This window comes from Bombus vancouverensis, chromosome 4 (genome assembly GCF_051014615.1).
Source record: "Bombus vancouverensis nearcticus chromosome 4, iyBomVanc1_principal, whole genome shotgun sequence".
In the NCBI taxonomy this organism is placed as follows: Eukaryota; Metazoa; Arthropoda; class Insecta; order Hymenoptera; family Apidae; genus Bombus; species Bombus vancouverensis.
The window spans coordinates 696,896-718,615 of record NC_134914.1 but is presented as its reverse complement, the minus strand read 5'-3'; the positions used below and the strand labels follow the sequence as shown (position 1 = coordinate 718,615).

The 21,720-nt window shown below is 39.9% G+C and overlaps 1 protein-coding gene across 1 annotated transcript in view; it reads left to right on the top strand.

The window, feature by feature from the left end:
• LOC117161427 (uncharacterized) overlaps window positions 1-19,902 on the top strand; it is an 84,089-nt gene extending 64,187 nt beyond the window's left edge. The window contains exons 3-5 of the mRNA XM_033342964.2: window positions 5,440-5,463; window positions 6,149-6,258; window positions 14,041-19,902. Coding sequence (XP_033198855.1) covers window positions 5,440-5,463; window positions 6,149-6,258; window positions 14,041-14,250 — 344 coding nt within the window. The 3' untranslated portion in view covers window positions 14,251-19,902. The remainder of the gene's footprint in view (window positions 1-5,439; window positions 5,464-6,148; window positions 6,259-14,040) is intronic.
• Window positions 19,903-21,720: the final 1,818 nt, after the last annotated feature.

Sequence of the window (21,720 nt, the reverse complement as noted above, 5' to 3'; positions counted from 1 at the left end):
AACAATGAAAAGAGTTGGAAAAAAAGAAGGGAGTAAAGGAAAATGGTAAAAGGAATAAATAGGGGCGATATAAAAAGAGCCAATGAGAAAATCCATAGGGAAAAGCAATACGATTAACCAGGAGTATTGTAACGAATGTAAATTCTCCGATTCCTCCTGGAAAAGCCCTTGGTGGTACTCTCTTTCAAGTTTTCATGCAACCCTCCGAGCGTTAGTGCTCGTTCAAGCGGTAACTGCATTAAAAATAGAGGGGACGAAGCGTCCGGTGTTCAATCGCGTTAGACAAACTTCAAAATCAAGATAATACGTGCAATTGCGGCGGATGGATTAACGGAAATGAAGCGGAATTCAATTTCCGGCTTGCTTGGAAATTTCCCTAAAAATGGCAAGATCCAGTTTCGCTGTATCGGCGACGCCATAAAATATAAAACATTACCTCGAAACGAGCTTAAATCCAGCGCAAACTACCTGTGACCCAACAAATTTCTGTTCGTATGAGAAATAAGTTAACTTTGTCTGCGAAGAAGAAGTAGGAGATTAAGAAAGAGCTCATTTTCCATATTCCGATGAGATACGTCTTTTACCTTAAGTCCATTGGAAACTAAGTTCACCGCTTGTACTTGACAACGATATTCGAAGAAATTAAAGAGAAAGGATCCAAGAAAGTGTTGGAGACAAAGAACCAGTCGACGAATCCCCATTGTGGAAGTGGTCTCGGCGACACACCCGGTGTATCGATGGAATGGGGTGGAAGAAAGGTCGGAGACCAGAGACAGAGAGTATCGGGATCACGTGGGCCATGTAAATGCGCGGCCGCCTTCTCTGCGTGTATTATTTTATTATATAGCAGAAGCTATTGGTGCCACGTGACGCCAGCGGGCTCCTCGCTCGAAACGCAATCATTCTTGAGTTATTCGGGAAAGGGGGTGGCGGCTGCGATGGAATACGGGCCGGCCCGTCTCCACCTATATGAAGAAGACGTCTACGTGCCTTGCTCGTGTCTCTGACAAACTTCCTTTTGATTGGTCCTGGCCATCGGTTACGAGCAGATCGTACGTGAATTCGATTCCGACTCGCGGTCGCTTTAATGGAGATCCGTGCTTTATGATCTCTCGTAGTCTTACTCCATTTTGGGGTGTGCTGAGTCTGTGATTCGGCAATCGAGTAGACTTCATTCTCCTCCCACGTGATTTCACTCTGCAGTTTCCGATGATGTTTGAAAATCTAGTACTCTCGAATTTCGGAAAAAGTAACAACATCGTATCCGCTTTCTTCCACGAAGAAATTCACGCTTGGAAATTTATTTCTATCCTCACGATCGTTTGCCTCCCCTTTAAAAATTCACGATGCCCGACTAAATGTTCCATTATCCGGTTGTTTTCCGGCGCGGCACAGAGCGGCCACGGGGTCGGTTCGAACATCTCAATACACGCTAGATCGGCCAGGCGAGCCGATCAAATTTTTCCGCGCGACCTGATCCTCTTCGGGACGCTCGTCAAAGTGGCTGGCCGGCTTTTCACTCGGCGCACAAAGTGTCAGCCATGGATTATTTTCCGAAAAGTTCGCGGCACCCGACCACGTCAGAGATTTTCTGCACTTTAGAAGAGGGAGATGGAAAAAGAGCAGTATGATAGAGAATATGAAAGAGAAAGACAGAGAGGGAAAGGGAAAGAGGGAGAGGGAGAGAGAGAGAGAGAGAGAGAGCGAGAAAGAGCTCTCGTTAATGCTTTATCGCGCCGTGCGCCCGACTGGATTTGGCCCACTTAGCCGTTTCTGGAATCCTTCGATCGATCCGCTCGTGACATCCGGTTCTTGCTTGCATCCATTTCGAGTTCTGCTCTCGCAACGATGGATACAAACCTGACAACGCGATCGTTCTTCCGCCTGACAATTTTAACATACCCTCCCTGCCCCCATGGCCCGACTGAACCCCTCGTCCGAACCTGACTGTCATCGGTTTGTCCTTTCCCATTGATATTACCATTCGTGGTAAGAATAGATTTTTAGTACCCAGAGGACAGAAACGAGAGTTCGTATATTTCCACTTCACGTTACATCGTCGATTTTCTGTTAGTTCTATTAGTTCTGCTAGTTTTATCAGTCGATGGAAGATATAGATTTACGAAGAAGGCGTCGAGTTTATCATGCCATCTCTATCAATTTTATATTTCGATTTTTTTTACATCGAGGCAAGATCGATTTACAAAACTTCGACTTACAGAGCCGTTAACTCCATTTCTTTACTCGCGGCGAAACTTCTTATCCTCCCTATTGATGATCCACCTAACCAATCATCCTGATACTCTCCCGGAACTCGATTTATCCTCCCGAAGAATTCCAATTACCTTTCGAAAAAGAACAAACTCCCTATCCCCTATGTCAGATGTAGAGAGGCAAGAAAGGGGTGACAGGGTGAAAAATCAAACGGGGCCGGCAGGTAGCCGTGTCCGCGAGTCGATTGTCGCGACGATCATGACTTTTCCCTGCTACTACCGTGGTAATAACGAACGCGTCAATTTTTCGTCTCTGTCCGGCTGTCCATCCTTGCGAACAATCCCCCGCACTCCCCAGTCAGTTTTTCCTGTTCCTGGTGGCATTTTTTTCGCCAGTCTCCTTTCACTCGTTATCGGGTGGTTGCTAATGGCACATGATTGCCTTTCCACCCTCGTCTACAATGTTTTCGCCATCCTCTCGTACACCAGTCGCTGCCACTTCATTTTCACGGATCGTTCGTGGGACGGAAGGCTCTTCCACGAAGAAATTTCAATCGGGAAAACCACGTTCAACCGCGATCTTTCAATTCGAGAGGTTGGATTTTAAGATAGTTCCTTCGGATGGCAGATTAATCGGAACCGAAGGCTACTGCCCATAGATCGATGTTATTCGTTGAGTTTTTTAGTTGGACAGAGTGAAGCGGACGTATTAAATGTTTTTCGGGGCGGGCTTGTCATTGGCAGGTTTAGCGATCGAGAAATCGACGCGATCGAGAGTATTCTATCCAACGAATCAGCTCTTCGACCAATTTTTCGTTTTGTTTTGGCTATTAGGATGTTCCTTTGGAAAGGTATCCGTTTTTAATCCGCTGACATGCGCAGTTGTCCGTCAGACGAGGTAAGGCATTGTGCCTGTTTCTTATTAATTTAAGCGTTTTATCGATTGCCATTCTTCCTAAACTTTTGCATTTTGCAAATAATGAAACCCTGAACGAGAACCGGAGACTTGGAAAAATTGCTGCAATTTAACGTGAACAACATTTAATGTGAAAAAGTTAATACGTCAACGGGCTAATAAATGATCTTGCATGATCGACACTTGGACTAACGATAGATAGAATATCCTTGCTAATTTCGAAGAAAAATGTACGATACCCGTTTATTATCCAGATTAGGAGAAAGATCTATAATCGCAGGCATCGAGTATAATTCGCAAAAATCGCCAGTTGACCCTTGATTTTACGAGCGCAACGGTTCAAGACGCTAATTTGCAGGGGCTTGCGTTCGATTCCATTCGGGATAGACGAGATTTTTTTCGGTCGTCCAACCGATTTGCTTCTACCTGCCGAAAAGGTGGCCCATTATCGGGAAATTTCAACGATTTCCAAGTTTCCAGGTATAGATCGAAGTTGGACAAAGAGAAAATTGACGAGTTATTTAATCTAATATCGGCTGCTCGATCGGAATTCGTACGCGGGAAAACCATGTACGCGTGTAAACGTTATTTTTCCCATTCTGTTCCTTCTTCCCTCTTCGTTCCCTATCTCCCTTTATTTTTCTTTCCCTCTTTCTCTCTCTCTGTCTCTCGCACTCTTTTTTTCCTTTCTCGTCCCCTATTCTCGTTCGCAATTATGCGCCATAACGTTGCGAGCGTCACAAAGAGCCGGCAGTGATTACGCGACAATTTCGAGCTAATATCGCGATCGTTATTATTTCAGAGAACCTGTCGATCGAGGGACTGTGCGTTAAAATCGCTCTAAGCCGCGGCTCGATCGTTTTACAAGAGGGACGAAACTCGCGATGGGAAAGCGTTTTCATGCGAACCGATTTACAGTAGCCTTAATTCACCATTTATGCATTCGACTCGTCATATATCTATCTATTCGAACGTATTTATGATATTCGTAGGTTTCCAACGACGACGAACAAATTTAGGTACTGCTTCGAATCATTGGATTCTTGAAACGTGAATGATTTCCTGCTTTTATGAATTAGTACGGAAATTGGGAAACTGGCAAATTCTCTGCTTAGAAAATTGCCAAGTCGAACGATCTCTAATTAGATAATCCGGAAATCGGTTACTTTCTAATTAATAAGTCTCGCTCATCTGTAAAACTATTAATTGATCGATTAATTACAAAAGACGGATGATCGAGAAATTTATTAAATCGCCGATTTCTTAATCGAAATACCGTGACTACGAACACATTTAACAGAACGCGCGCGGTGTTCCAAAACTCTTCTGCAGTCTTTTGGGCTCTCGGATCTAAATCCGCGGAAGAGTCGGTGCAAATTTTGCCGGGTCTAAATCAGCTCTCTCTCGTTGGTTGGACGCGAGCCAACGAGAAAAAAGAAAAAGAAAGAACGGAACAAAAAAAGGGAGGGAAAAAGGAGAAGAACGAGGAAAACGTGTGCTCGACGAGACATAATACCACTCAGATTCGAAACAAGGCATACATATCACTCACTCGAGACACGAAACGAACTACACGGACACTGAAAACTCGCTTTTCCAAGGAAAATGCATCTCTCTTGACACTCTTGCATCGTCTCACATGTACACACAAAATTATATATATATATATACATATACAATATATTTATATGTATATATATAGATTATATGTGTCCGCCCCCTCGCCCTTGTGCCCTTTTGGAACCCTTTAGTGAGATGTTTATCAGCTGTAGTACTATCAGTTTGAGATATTCGTGTTATGCAAGCGAATCCCTAAACCCCTTTTTTCTCTCCACTGACTTGTTGTACGTGTTTTTACTTCTATGCCCTTGACAATCTTTTCTCAATGTTAATGTAATATATATATATACAACATTCCGTATGTATTTATGTATACATATAACAAGTCGAGATTACTTTTTTTGTTTGGCTGCGAGAACGTACTTTGCAAAAAGAGTAATTTTGCTCGTGAACGGCAAGCTAGCGTTCCAAATAAAAGATATGAATAATGATTGCTAAAAAAAGATTATACGTAAAGAATAAGTATTATAGAAACAAGAAGATATATGTATGTAAGAAACACACATAACAGAGATAAAACAGAACAGGAATGAAACATTATACACACTTGACAACGACATTTATAATCGACGACCCGGTAGTAAAAAAACAAACAAAAAGACAAAAAAAAAAAAAAGAAATAAAAAGTCGGGTCGTCAAACTAAACGAGTTCACCATTGATTCACATTCGTCTCTTTTTTCTGCTTTCAGCTGCACAGATTCCACAACGCGCAGGTAAGTACGATCAAATTACGTTGAAAATCGTTTCCCTTCCGTTTCTTCCATCGTCTTAATTGTGCCGATCGTCAATTAGACGCACGTCACTGTGCGCTCGCGAACCGTGTCTACTTGCAGGGAAGAAAAAATCTTCTTACTCGTGTCCATCCTTTTTCTTCTTTCATTTCTTCCGTTCCTTCTTCCTCTTTCAATACTAGTTCGCCTTAAAAGAGAAAATCTTGAGGTGTTTCATAATGGTTACGTATGGAAAGGGGATAGCTGGAACTGGGGACACAATCGATTCGCCGCCTTCTCCATCTCATTCGCGCGGCTTTCTTTTCATCCACTAATTACCAATTAGTTCGTGTGTTTTCGCGGTAATGTAACTGTGCCACTATACTTCTCTGGTAGTGTCTTTGTGGAAACTTTGATTTTATATCCGTTCGCGTTTTATTTTCATCACGTTCATTGAATTTTTCCATCTTAATTTCCATCTTAACTAATAACATTGAGTTTTTACAAAAATTAATATTATTTCGAAGGCGAATAGATCTTCAAAATGAATTTCAAGTTAATTCGTTTTATCGTTCGTTTTATTTTATTTTTCATTATCATTGTTCTCTTACACGGGTAAAATCGGTTAGCAATTTTTTGTAATGATCCTTCAAGGGATAGATCGACTAAAGGATCGTTTGAATTTTAGCATGCAAGAGGAAAGACGAGATGGCGAACCAGGGAGAACAGCCCGCCCCCAAGAAACCGCGCCTGGTTTTCACAGACCTTCAGCGCCGTACTCTACAGGCTATTTTTAAAGTAAGTCTTGTATAACTTAACTTGCGTTTTGATCGATACCTCCACCCCGTTCTCGATTGTCCCAGGCGAATGGATGCTCAAAGACACTATGGCGAATTCAGTGCTTGTTCCTAAGAGCGTCCTTTGCCCTTCTATTATCTAGTTCTTTTTATTATTTCACCTTTCCATTTCTAATTTATCTATTGGAGTAATAATATATTAGGTAACTATTAGATTACCTAAGCTAATACTAGGTATATCCAAATATTTTCTTATCCTATAACAGTTTTAAGAAAAGGTCATTCGCGAAGTTACATTAAACGTTAAGCAAATGAAAAACGTTCCTCCCCAAAAAACATGTTTGTGTCGTATTCATAAATAAAATTATGTAACTTCATTTGAAAATTCATTTATATAGCTTGTCCTAGGAATTGTTGTAAAAAATGATATAACTGTCATGAAATAATTAAATTCGAACGTGTGAATTAAATTGAAATAATTAAATAAAACGAACAATGAAGGACGACGGAACCAATTCAAAAATCTTTTTAAAAATTTATAAATCCGATTTCAAATGATGAAAACCGACTTCCATAGGGTGTATATACTGATAACAGAGTACCCCTCGTATAAACGCTCACGATCGGCCGAGTTTTGCATGCGTTAATGGAAACGCTCTCAACAAATCCTCACTTAACAAAATTACTACGTCGTCAGTAAATTATCTGGATAGACACCACGTGTATCCCGCATTCTATTGGTGCACCATAATAACAGTGCACTGAGGGCATCGCCGAGTCGTGGCCATTTTGGCCCTCCGAATCTTTTTAAGCTGATTTAATACTCGTCCGGCAACTCGATTCAGTTCTTTGATATTTCGCCTGTATCATTGTGATCGCTTCTTACATAGTATTTGAGATACGTAAATTATATTTCTAGAAACGGAACTGAAACTCGGATATTTTTTCAACTTCAAAAATTACATTGTAATCAAATTTATGTATTTTTTTCCCCTTTATATTTTTCAATTTTTTAATTGGCTCTATTTGTTCTTTGTGGAATGCGGATAGTCTATGGTGATGTGAATGAGACCGTGATACCAGTGCGAGTATTTTAGTTACTATTAACCCTTTGCAGACGACGAACCCATATATGCGTTCAGTGTAAGTTATCCGCATAGCCGATGAACTCACATATGCGCCAGGCGAAAACAATCGACACGGCCGATGCGCTCGTGTTATGTATGCGTTCAGTGTGCCTTTACCCGATGCTCTCGATACAAGCGCAAAAATGATAAATGTTTGCGATGGATAAGTGCGTCGAGAGTTATCACTCGGCACTCGTAACAATCTTTATTTCATACGTTTCAACAAATGTATTTTCTGTTGCTCGAGGTACAATTCGTTCTCCTGCATGGAACTCGATGTCACGGTATTTTAACTTCGAAATGTTTTCTTTGAGAGAAGATCGAAAAATAAACAAATATATTTTTATTTTTGAGATACGATATCGCAGAAAAATCTCGGAGCAAAGTTTTGTTCGGCAAAAATTATTTTTCCGAACAAATGCAAAGATTTTTTACTCGCTTGGTTTCTTCCCATAGTTTATCGTAAATCGTTCTATGTTTTATTTTTAGACGATTTATTAAGATAGCTATTCGCACCGTATACTAGTATCTTACAAAATATACGTTTGCATCTTCTGTATACATCTTTAGATGTTAGATTTTAAACTATGCTAATGTAACCACAACAGCCAAGTGTACGTGATAATCAAATTTCAAAATGTTTCATACAACGTACACAATGTATTCGTAAAAGGTTCTACGTATGCTCAATACTTTCGCGAGCTGCTACAATTACAACAAAATAAGACGAAAAGAAACGAAATAAAAAAGAAAAAAATAAGCATTGTTAAAAATGCGTGGGTTGGATGGACGTTATCTATTCTGGTTTTCGAGCGTGTGACTGCGATCATGGTGGCGATCGACGCGTGTGACCAAGGAATCGGCCGCGAAATTATTCAACATGGATCGATAGAGGCGGCTTTACGCGCGACAGGGCTGAAACTAACCCAGCACCCTCGTCCTCCCGCGTCGTCACGCTGTCCCTGCGTTTTTCTCCGCGTGCACGCGAGAAATCAGCCTCCCTTTATTAATGCATGCGCCCTGAGAACGCTTCGACGGAGAGAAAAAGGGAATCGAGTGATTTCGAACGAAGGATATCGCTCGTAGTAAAGGGAATCCTACAGAATATTATAGATGAATTACCGATGTTTATGTAAATTTATGCTCCTACCGATGCTCGCAAAGAAATGTAACTCGAATAAAAGTGTGAATTTTCTTTTTAACGATGTGACATACATTTTGCTGTTGACATTTTACATGTACTTGGAGACTTGCTTATTTCTAAGAAAATGTATCTTAACGTCAGAATTACGGATAAGTCGAACTAAAGTGTGACATTATTTTATAATATTTCATAATAATCGTAGCTAAGTATAGCGAAATATTACCAAAAGATTATATTAAAGATAAACTTTCAAAAATTACGACAGATTAATATCCTCGCTAATTAAGATTGATAACGTCATGAATTGATAGGGAACTACGCCAAATGTTCGCTATGAAGATACATAAATACCGTCGTTATTAGAAAAGGCGAAGAAAGAAGTCGTCGATGACGTCGTGGAATTCGCGTTCGCGGCTGCTCACTCGATACCTTGCTCGTCGAATCGTCGATATCGCGGCCATTCGACTCCGCGGTCTAATATTCTATAATCCTCGAAAGGCGCACAACTGTTACCAAGTTAGCGTTTGCATTAATCAGAAAGGAAGAACGAAGGTGTTCAATGAACGTGTAAGAAATTCATGCGGAGAGTCTAGCTCGTCTTCGAAATTAAGCTAATTTGATTTTTTAGTAAAATATAAAGTGAGACTCGAGTCTGATCCGTTCTATACTCGATTAAGTCGCCTCGATTCGTTTTTGATCCGGGTATTGCTTGGTTGGATTCGGTTCGGTGTTCGGGTTAAGTCTGGATTTTAATCAAACGAGGTTTACATGAGAGTTAATCAGGGTTTGATTACGGTTTCTACACTACTATAATCCTAATCTACGTTTTATTTGATTAAGCTTTAAATTACTTAACTTAATTTTCGATTTGGCTTCCATGCTTTGCGAAACTCAAATTACATCGAACTTTGTATTTAATTTAAATTAAATCCTTCAGCGTTTAACGTTTTTTGTGTCTTCAGAAAACTTTTTCTTCTAAGGAAGAACCTATTGTTTCATAATGCTTTTTCATAATGAGACATGTATAATATGAATAATAATATTAGTTCAATCATACAAGAGAAGTTTGGTTGTACTATATAAAGTTTTCAACAAGATTTCGTTCTATCACCCTTAAATTCGAACCTGCCACGGGTGAAACTTAAGCTAATTTCGGGGTCAGTTTGAACAAGGCGCAGTTTGAGATACGATCGCGGGACAACTATGAAAATAATGTAGATGTTCCGTTGGAAAAGGGAAAAGCGCTGGTTCGGCCGGGCTCTTTGGAAGTATGCCAAATAGTTGGCGAATTGACCTTAGCCCAGTTAACGCTTCTGCTCGATCTTTCTCGCATTCCGCTTCTATTTTCTGCTCGATTATACGATTCTTAAACTTCCTTGATCCCCTCAATTCGTCTAACAAAGCTATCAGGAACGCATGTTCGATCTGCTATCGATAAAAGCTCCCTTATTATCTTAAAATTTTCTCGAATTTAAACTTTGAAATGTTGTCAATCGGTTTTATATTTTCAAAACTAGTACTTACATTTACTGAAACTAACTTTTTTAGCTCCTTGTCCAAAATACGTTTTCACCCGCTCGAAATTAAAAAGGATAGGATCGTTGCATTAATTATTTTCTTCGTCCCTGCATAAAGTTCTTTTACTCTGCGATTAAATATTCCGTTTACTGCTTAACAATTACTTATTTCATTCCATAGATTAGGCCTAAATTGCCATTTATCTACTTAAATGAATACAAATTGTGCTAGAAAACAGTTCTACGTTGTATGTACCTTTAAAAATGTTAAAAATCAGCAAACTAATAGAAACTTCAATAATAGGGGTTTCATTAATTAAAAATCATAATTATTGTAATTATGTTTAATAAAACCGTTCTTCGCATAAATAAATGGAATTCCAATTACAAAATGAAATAAAAAATCAATCAGAAATATTCTAGTAAACAGATACAGAAAGGGCAAAGTTTCGAGTTAGAAATATATTGAAATATTTAACACGCTTTTTAATATTGTACTACTTACGCAAGAGATGCTAGTTTGTAGAGTATAAACAGCGAAGAATTTTAGACATGGTTGTTCGTCGTTTTCGAGATCCAATGTGCACCCCTTACCCCATGACACGTATGCAACCCCCTCCACGTCTCTCTTTCTCTCTCACATACGGTTTCTCAGGCGCGCACAGTAGCTGTCAAGGAATAATCACGATCCTCGCGCCGATAGTGTCCCGTATTTCCAACAATTGATACGCCTCTCTCTATACCGAACTGCTATCCCGTAGACTGTAGACAGAGGCGACAGACCTTCGTTTCGTTGCGTTACACGCGCTGAATTACAGCCAGACAGGATATCAATACAGTTCCTTAAACGTCTACCTTGTTTCCAAGTAAATGCAAGTAATTCCTTGCTCAGTCGCTCTTTCACTAAAATTTTAGCCACTCCTGGGAATCTACATTTTCCTCCCTCAATTTACCACCATGTTCGTGTATGATCACGTGTATTAAGCATAATTATTAGTTAATAGATAAGTATATTTATAAGTTTGAATGGAATCGTTGATTCCGTCGTTTCATCCGAAACGGAATCGACGCTATTAAATTCTATTGCTCCCGCTCCAAACGAATGCCGAAACCCTCGTGGAATAAACACGCGAAACGATTAACCCCGATTAATCCCTCTTCGGCGAAAACGAGGCATCCTGTCCCCAAAAATCCTGGCACGCGAGACTCAATCAAACGACTCAACCTTCTTCATTAAATTATCGTCCCCGCTTCGCTCCCCTCGTGCTATTTCCTTTCTATAGCCATTAAAGAAGAGGGGGAGAGGGTTAAGTCGACACGAGGGAGCAGGCTTGTAATTCGTGTTGGATCGAGCATCCTAATTTGATCGGTTTTACCAGGCTAAACGATTGCACTTCGCACATAACGCGTTAATTATTGCGTTCTGCTGCACGCGCATCGGGCCATCGGTTTGTAATAATTGTTCCTTCGAGCAATCGATACTCTCCCTCCTTCTCTCTCTCTCTCTCTCTCTCTCTCTCTCTCTCTCGGTACTCCGTTCGTGTTATTGATCGACCTACGTCGAGTAAGAAACGTCGCATGGGAAGAAAGCGTACCAGCCCGTTTACCACATGTACAGAAATGTTTACCATTCGTCGAGTCCGTGATCAGGCCGCGGATTTCTTGTTTGATTCTTCCGGTTCCGGCATCGTGGCCCGCTTTGCGGAACAAAAATAAGTACCGACTGGGAGACAGCGTTTGACTTCTCAATTCAGAGTGGAGAATTGTAGGTTGAGATGCGCCGAGAGAAGGGAAGGGATGAATATTAATTTAGCGGAGGAAGAAGTCAAAGAAAAAAGGGGAGTGCTTCGAGCACAAAGGTTCCTATTTGATGCGTTTCTTCGGCGAAAGATTCGTCGAGGACGTAGCACGGAGTGCTCCAGCTTTTTCTATCGATATTTATTTATAAGATTCGGCTTTTTCCAAGTTCGAAGCGAGCTTCGAGAAACGACGACGGCGAATTCTTTTATCGGGAACTATCTTTGTTTTAACGATTATCGTTAAGTTTGAATTAGCACTAGGTTCGTTCAAACGATTGGATAGCGGGTTATCTAAGCTATTATAGAATAGTTAGCCTTATTATGGGTTTGCTAGAAATTTATAGGATTTTAGAGACCGAAAGTCACTCTTAGATCATTGACGAATCTCAGCAGCTGCAACGAATATTCATTGATCCGGAGACTGTTCCATAAATAACGTGCTTTGCAGTCTGATTCATTAATCGATCAGTTCAAATTCTTAAATCTGGTTGATTCCTTAAAATACGTACACTCATCTGAAATAGTCAAAATAGATTCTTTAATCTAAAAAGCCGATCGTATCGTTCGTAAGTCGATTGGGATTATCTCGACGATGCATGATCTTTTGACCCTTGGTTCATTTATTCATACATCGAGAATATTCAAGAAAGTTAGCTTTTCGATCACCAATGAATAAATTATATTAGAGGAGAAATATATATGTCGGAGATGAAAGAACACCGGAGCCTTTGGAATTTTGGATAATCCCGCAACATTGTAACCTAGAGTCTACTATAGCTGTAATTGAACAATTGTAGTTATTCAATCCGATTGTAATCGTTCGAGAGTTGTGATAATGAGCTTGGGTTCGAGGCGACAGTCAGTCGCCGAACGTAGCCGCGGTCACGGGATGAACGCTTTGTCTAACAAAGGCATGGAATAATTCTATAGCTCTCCTTAAAAAGGAAATAGTTGTAACACTCGACAGTAAACATTCCAACGGTCTCTGTCCCGTAGCTCGCCACACGCAGACCCTATTCTTCGAGTAAGATGATTGCCAGATGTCGATGCGTCTCCGCAGTACATGTTCAGCTAGCTCGAGGGCCCGTTATAAATCTTAAGATTTAGTCAACTAAAGTCCTTCAAACAGACAAACAGTCTTTGTCCCAACTACGGGAAAATAGGGGAGACCTATTTTTCAACGAGCGGCGTCTCCCACTAGCAACTTTCCCTCGAGGGCGGCTAGCATCTTTTTCTAACCACCGATATGGAGATTGACCAATTAGCAGCAACGCCAATTTCCCTTACTTTCTGAACGAAGGCTTTTCTCGACGAATCCGATGATCTCGTGTCCTTAGACACACCCCAATATAGTTTTCCTCTGTGGCATCATTTGCACGGGAAAGTCATTCTCGCTCGCGATCTCATGGCTTTACGACCAGTGAATATTACGCGTCCGACTTAGATTTTGTGAGTACGTTCATCTATCATCCCGTCGACCGCGGATTCGTTATTGAACCTAGGATCATTGTCATTAGTTTCTCGAGTACCTAACTACCACGGTTACTTGTCCGGTTCTATAATAATCGTATTTGCACTAGTCAATGTCTTCTCTATTGCATAACGACAACGTGTAATCCAAACGAAGATTCGTTTCACGTCCCTAACCCTAATTCTAATGTAAACCCGACATATATATTTATATCTATAATTTCTTGAACTCTGTATGTCGCGTGGTTGTGGTACATAAACATACAATAATAATTGTTATTTTATCACAATATTCGTCCATTTTTAATTATTTTAAATCGCATCGATTACCGGGGTCAGTAGCGAATGGTACAATGGGTTTTTGTTATTGTAAACGTGAGGGGCAGTGACGAACCTTCAGTTCTTCAGAACCATCCAAAACGTCTGCTCGTAAATACACTTTACATTAACTATACTACTAGCGTGTATATCATTCGTTTGTTTTTATCGTGTAGTGAAATATTTTAATAACTCAAAATGTAATTACTGCAAAGTGTGCAAAGTGAAGTAGTGGGCATAATATTTTTCAGGTGGAACAAATCTCTATTCAGACTACGTTTCTTTTTGTTAGTTCTTTAATACGTTCGTAAAAAACCCGTATCTTCTTAAACGTTTTCAGTTGAATAACGATCAAATTAACAGAATACATATTTCACGTCAAACTATCTAAATACCGACGCATTTCAGGAGACCAAGAGGCCGTCGAAAGAGATGCAGGTGACAATCGCTAGACAACTGGGCCTGGAGCCGACGACGGTCGGGAACTTCTTCATGAACGCTCGACGCCGCTCCATGGACAAATGGAAGGACGAGGACCCGAAGACCGTCGCAGTTGAGGAGGGACAGCTATCACCGACGATAGGTATCGTGCAACGGGAACCAAGCGACGTTTTGTGACATACGTCCGACCACGAGGAGTACCAGGACGAGTCGCCCGAGGAAGATCTGTCCTTCTCGTAAGGGCGGCGATCTCTTAACGCGACGCGACGTTCGCGATATCACTCGAGACGCTCGACTGACCTGGAACGTCAGTTTTCAACAATCTCCGAATTGTTCGGGCCGCTCGCCTGCTAGAAGACTCGTTTCGACGACGTAGCGGGGACCGTAGGCCCGATTAGATGAATTTTCGGAAGGCGGCCCTTCGTACCGCGTAACCTAGCTAAATACACACATGATTACGTTCGAAGAATTCGACGAATTCTCGAACGCGTAGAATGGAAAAGCATTTACATCGCAGAATTTTGTCAGACACAATGTGCGTAGAACTGTGGAATATTTAAGTCCGAGAGAGGTCGTAGATTGAGCGAAAAGCAAGCAACATAGAACGTAGAGTTTTTGCGAGAATAATTATTCGATCGCTTCAATTTGTAGTGAGCGGATCGATCGTTTGACTCATTGAGGACTAAGTAGTGAAATAAAGCAGGAACATTTCAAATGACATTATTGAAAAACGTACGTAAAGTAATTCGTATATTTTTTTTATTGACATACAGGAAATATAATAAAAACGTTACAAAAGCACATCATACGAACCAGAGACATAAAATCAATATCCGTCATTCAAACGAAACAATTTTATTATGAGGTCATAAATATCTCAATCTCTTCAAAATCCACAAAATTATAGAATGTAAGTAGAAGACATAATAACGAAGAAAGTATGGAGCAAACGTTTTGAAAATTCTCTTTCGCAACCATAATTAAAAAAAAAAAAAAAACAGGATTTAATAACATAAATTGATCTATTGAAAAACAAATTTGCAAGTATTTATTATTATTATTAACACTACGTTGGTCTTCAATGGGTTAAACGGAATACGTATAATAGTGAAATATTTAGGTTCGAGAAATTTCAGAAACGATGAATATCGTAAGGAACGTGGAACACGGAGTTTTCGTGAGGATAATTATTCGATCGAATCGGTTCGCGATAATCGATTACGTTTAATGTGTTCGAACTTTCATAATCTGGCGTCGATCAGGGCGCGATATTTTCAAGCATTTTAAGAAAAGAGGGGGGAAAGAAGCAAGCAGGTTAGAGAGCTGCTGAGGAATCGTGCACACTGGCGTCATTATCTTATAGCCAAGCTCCGGGAAGCACGGTCACTGTGATAATTTTTTAACGACAGAAACGGGTGGCAGCCTTGTTCGTGAATATTGCAGTTCAACCTCGCTACGTCCCGCGAAATGACGCATATTTCCCTCAATGTTCGAAACACCGTTTGCAACTCGATTAATTTTTCAAAATTCTATCGTTGATCCACGAAACTCTGATTGTACATTCAAGAAAGAGAAGAAAGAAAAGAAAAGAGGAGGAAGTTATTGCAGAAAACCACGTTCCAGGGTGTGAAATCGAGCATCGTGGAGTCGCGTCGAAAGAAATCGTATGGATTATCGATCTTTAATGGCGAGAACGTTCTCTCCCTATTCGTTTCGCTCGAACGATTTGATTTTCGTTCGAGAGTCTGATTCTCCGGGAACTTGGTGCCATAATTTGCCATATTAGAATAAGATATCTCGATTCAGAGCATTTTCTAGTCCACGCGTGTTGGCATGGTCCTCGACGGATCGGCCAATTCTTTTATCTAGTCAAAATTGCAAGAAGTGAGCCTCAAGTTCTCCCGAAGAACACGTGTTCGAGGTTGTCAGCCTTCCTCGAGAATCAGAGCTGAATTCTGGCGCGTTCAACTCCTCATACCCTTGTGAAGTTTATTCCTACCCTAGCGTATTTAGATACTCGTTGTTTTTCCATTGAGGGTTGAACGCGTTAATCCTTTATGAATTAAGAAATACCACACGCAGATCGTGTTAGCATTTGTTTGATCATTTCGAAGAACAGGGTGCAGGTAATTCCCCGTGCCATGTTTCATACGAGATAAAAGAAATCGCGAAGGATTTCGGAGAATATGTTCAGAAAAAGTCTATAGTTTATATTTAAAAGGAAGAAGAAAGAACCTTTTTAATGATCTAGGAAGACTCTCATAACTTTGTACGTCGCTGTTTTGAACCATCCTTGCAAAGATAGAGAAGCTATTCTTTTCGATCTTCTCACCGGCAAGAAATAAAGCTCCGTATAACCAAACCTCCGTTCTCAAAGATTCCTAAATATTTTTATTCTCAAAACGGCGACGTCTGTAACCTCGAATAGTGTTCGAAAATTTTCAGAAAAGCGGAAAAATGTAGAATTGAATAGAAAGGGAGAGAGAGAATCGTGCGAAGGATCGATGATCAAAAAGGGTGAATCAGGACTCGTCGTGTCCTCGTTGGTCGCTAAAGGAATACACATCGAACCCATGAAATTTACCGAAACAAAAAAAAAATGGACGCGAAAGAACAGCTTCGTTTCTTAATACACGCTCACATTAATCCACACCTACACACATACATATATAGACACTATAACACTGAGACACCGAAACTAATTTAATGCGAGATAAAAAAAAAAGGAGAATAACAAATGTGGCATCGTGTCGAGGGTGCACGTGCCAAGTGATATATTCTACGTACGTTAAATGAACATTGTATATCAGAGTGGACGCTGTTTTGTGCGAATCGGCGAAGAAGAGGAGTAGACGGAACACGGGAGCTGATCGTTCATGAGAACTAGCGGTCTCGATATTCCACGACATGCGAAATCGCAGGGATGCGGATGAATGCGGCGCGCGCGCGCGCGTGCGTGTGTGAAATAGAGTGAACTACAAAGACAAGAGATAAACGAGTAAGAGAGAGAGAGAGAGAGAGAGAGAGAGAGAGAGAATGAGAGAGAAATTGAAAAAGAGAGAGAGAGAGAGAGAGAGAGAAACTTTGCGTACCGCACTAGATACCGTACTGCAATTGTGCTGTGCTATTGTACATAGTAGTGAGTGGGAAAGAGCGAGAGAGACTTTCGCGATTCAGGAAGGCGGTGATGGAAGAGGAATGAAGAGGAACCAAGTTCCAGGGCGGAAGAGGCTAGTTTTCGCGTTTTCCGATTGCACGCCAGCCATTCCTCTTATTTTGCGTTTAATGGAGGTTTGGTTAACTGCGTGTGATTTTGCCATGTGATTTTGTAGGGATCCATTGCAAGAAACGTTGCATCCTTTTTGCTTCGCGAGATTTTTAAAATCCTCGAGGCAGTGGGAAATTGTACGAAAATTTATTTAATGATATTTAAGGGTTGGAAAGGAAAAAGGGTAATATATTTAGTACTCTAATTAAATCGAGTGTGCAACGATTCGTGTGCAAAGATTCCACCGCGTAATAAACGATTCTGTACTAGTCTATACAACTATTTCTTGATTAACAGCGTGCGAATTGTAGCGAAATTAGAAAAAAGCGACATTTTGCCCCACGTTCTTTCGGTTCCTCGTGATCGACGTTCAATTTCTTTACCGTTTCCATAGAGAAAGCTTCGACCCTGGTCAGCATGCAACGAAACGAGGAAAAGCGAATGATAGAATGCTACAGGGATCTGGAAATAGGGTTGATCGTTAATGAGTCACCGCGTATGACGGAAAGGCGAGAGTTCTAGAAAACTAATCGTACCAAAAAATGAAAAAATAACACAGATAAAATAAGAAGAAACGGAAGCGTGCGTCGCGGCCGTCGATTATAAGATCATATATAGTACAAAGTAAACATATATTATTGTAATAACGGTTTAATTAACTATAAGGGGAGCGTCGCTGTTTCACAAACCAACTCTGAAGAATGTTGCGCGAAATCGTGATACACGTGGACGAACGTTTGATTCTCCGGGTTTCGATCAAGTGCTATTGTCTTTGGTAGCGTGTGCGCATCATCAGGCGTTGAAAGACCAGGATGATTGCGAAGGTTACAGTGGATAGGAGCGTCGAATTCTCATGGAAGTTTCCTCGTCCGCCACGATTTGTCGGACGTGACCACGACACCGCGATCGAAATTCTTGAGGTAGAAGAATGTTGAAAGAGAAGGTATTCGCGCGAACGATGCGTCAAAATTTATGAAATAAAACGTGATTAGATATTGTTGAATGTGAGCAGAACTGGAAATGTCGTTCGAGAGACTTGGTTCGATGCTAAGAATCCTGAATTACGAAAAATATTGATTCAATTCATACAGTAGACAATAAGATACTATTTATAAATGCTAAGGATGAGACAGAAATTATGTATTTACATAATCATTTGATGAGGTTTTACGAAATTGAAATTATGGACTTGATTAGATGAACAAAAACAGAGGCACATTTGTAACTACTGTTACAACTGTTAACATGTATTAAAAATAAGGAAAATGTAAAAGCAGGAATTTTAAGAAATGGAAAATTCTGAACCAGCAATAGTCGATTTAATAGTAAACATAAAAAAAACAACCATCTTAGGAAAGAAACCAGAGATCGAAGGATTACAGAGGATTAGGAACCAACTTTCTAGGCACGAATTCACAAAGAATACCTCACAAAGAAGCAGCTACCAATATCGATCTTAAAGTGTCATGAAATCCAGTATAAACCCAGAATTGTAAAGAAATGGTGTCGCATCGTTGAAATAAAAGAACATTCGCGTAGTTCGAGAACTCGGAAATGGAGGCGATGAGGAAAGTAACCGGAAGCGGAGGAGAGGAAATGGCAATTGTAAGATTGTTGTGGCTCACTCGGGGGTGATATATGTAGGAAAATTTTAGGGACACGGATGGGGATCACGGGAAGGGGGTGAAAGAAGGTGATAAGGCAACTGTCTGTACGATAAATCTGTAAATACGAGTTTAATTGCGGTTATTAATTAATTGTACTCGCAATTGCGAACAATGAACATTATTACTATTATTATTATTATTATTATCACGAGAATCATCATTGGCATTACCATTATCATCTTCGTCACTGTCATTATTATTGCTATTACTATTATCATAATTATTATAATTATTTATATTACTTTCATTCCTATTATTACTATTGCGATTTTTATCACTGTAACGAGAGACAGATATAATTGATTATTAATATAAATGTATTGTAAACGCATTCTTTGTTGAACAAGATGTGTGTGAAAGGGAAAGGGAAGGCGTGAGAATGAGAGCGAGACTGAGAGAGATGAGAGAGAGAAAGAGAGAGAGAGAGAGAGAGGGAGGTTTCAATTAACTTAGAAAGAGAAACTATTCGACTTTCCGAACGAAGAGAGCTGACGTGTCGTTAAGAAAGAGAAGAAAGAAAAAAAAGACGTCGCGTTTAAATCAGAAAACGACTAAAAACAACGGGAAAATTCAAGAATGGAGAGTGGGCTAGCGAAGGGGTGGGTTATCGTAGGAAAATGGGATATCGATGGAGACACACAAACGCTAAGGTTACATAGACGCGAAATAAAATGAAGAACAAGAAGTTAATAAAAAAAATACAGAAACCGCTAAACGTAAAGCAAGAATATAGTATATAATTATATATATACTATACATAAAAATATAAATATATATAAATATATAAATATAAATATGAATATAAATATAAATATAAATGAATGATATATTATATATATATAAATATATATATATATATAAATGCCATTTTCAGGCAGCCGGGGTTAGTTAGGATCGGGGTGGGGTGGGGATGGGCTTCGGGGAGGGATGTATAATTTAATACAGAGAAAAAGACCCTAGCAATGGAGGGAGCTCGATCGTCGGTCGATCCACGGTTTCGATCGATCGACGATTGTCGTACGCATTAAGTCGCGACAAGAGCGGGCCGCGGAACGACACACGGAGAAAGAACACAAAAGGGGGTGAGAAACAATACGAGCATGAGACGAAGATAAATGTGTGTGAATCAATGATCTATTTATGTAACGCGTTCGCGGTGCGTAATACCTCGTCTCGAATCGACGATCGACGGCGGAAACGAGTGGCAAGAAAGAGAATAAAAGAAAATGGTGGCATCACATGTAAACACCGTAAACTGTAAAAGAAGAGAGAAAACCAAACGAGATCGCTGAATGACTATAACGCGGACTATAGGGGGAAGAATTACTTCGACGAGCATTAGCGACCCTTCGAACGAACGAAAGGTTTAGGGAGCGATGAAACGGAACAGGAGGTGGCGCGTATGAAGCTCGAGACGTAGGCGAATGAACATATTATATATAAATATAAATATATAAATATATAAATATATATATTAAAAGGCAGAAATAATAATAACGATAAGGAAGGGAATAAGAAAAAGAAAATGACAACCGTAGAGACTAAGAGAATCTATTTCGGGTCCGTGTGTGTATACGCGTTTTTTTATATTGCAACGACGCAAGTCGGGCGCGCGAGTTTTAAATCGATAGAAAAGAAAGGACGAAAGGGGAAAGAAAGAGGAGGAGGGAGGGAAGTTAGAGGAAGATGGAGGAGGGTGAAAGAATAGAACGAGCGTAGCCGTAAAAAGTTAGTCCTTGGACAGGGGTGGAATTGTTTTGGGGATTGACGTTGGACAAATGTTAAGTAATATATTATATTATTATATAGTACGCGTCAAGATGACGAATGGTTCAGGGAGGGGGCTGGTTTTTGCTCTTTACTCGACTAGTATTCGCTCCATCGAACGAGACTCCCTTTTTTCTAGAATAATTTTTCTCGTTACGTTCTCTTGTGTTTATTGTTTTTTCGAAATCTCTTTAACGCTGTTTTACATGACTTTATTTATGTATTATTATTTATTATTATTTAAATATTACTTTATGTATAACATAGTTTATCACTGATCGATTATTTTACAAAAATTCAAACTATAATACTCTATCGTTATGGTATTAATGAAAATATAATCTACTTCGATTAATTTCATAATCATTTCAGTCTTCATCTAATACATATCCTGCAGATTAGAACGATGTCAATTGACGTACTATTTAATTATCGTAAACGACGCTATACTTATAAATATCGACAAAATCTAAGAAAAAGAAATCTCCTGATCACGTTAAAGGAATATCAATTCAGAGTAATATTAACAATTAGTCGATCCTATTAATCATCGCGACATCTTATCTCTAATCTCCATGAGCCAATTATAGTATGAGTAGCGAGCAAACCGGAGAGCAGAAACGTAAAATCTAGGGATGAAGTCCGAGGACTTGTGGCCGCGTTTCAAAGCCGTTCATGAACTATTTATCTGTTGATCGGAGCTGAGAATTGTGGGCGAATGGTCGGGGATAAGACACATAACACCATCAGTAAAAGCGAAAAAAAATGAAGTCTAGAGAAGAAGGTATGAATGGGATAAAGAGAACAGGTGAACGGTTCGTACGACAATAAGGTATCGATTAGTTAATCAGAGATGAAATAATGTAAAATACAAGTGCAAAAGCAAGTATACATTATTATATTTATTATAATACGAGGGTTCATCGTGTCGGTATCCGGGTTAGG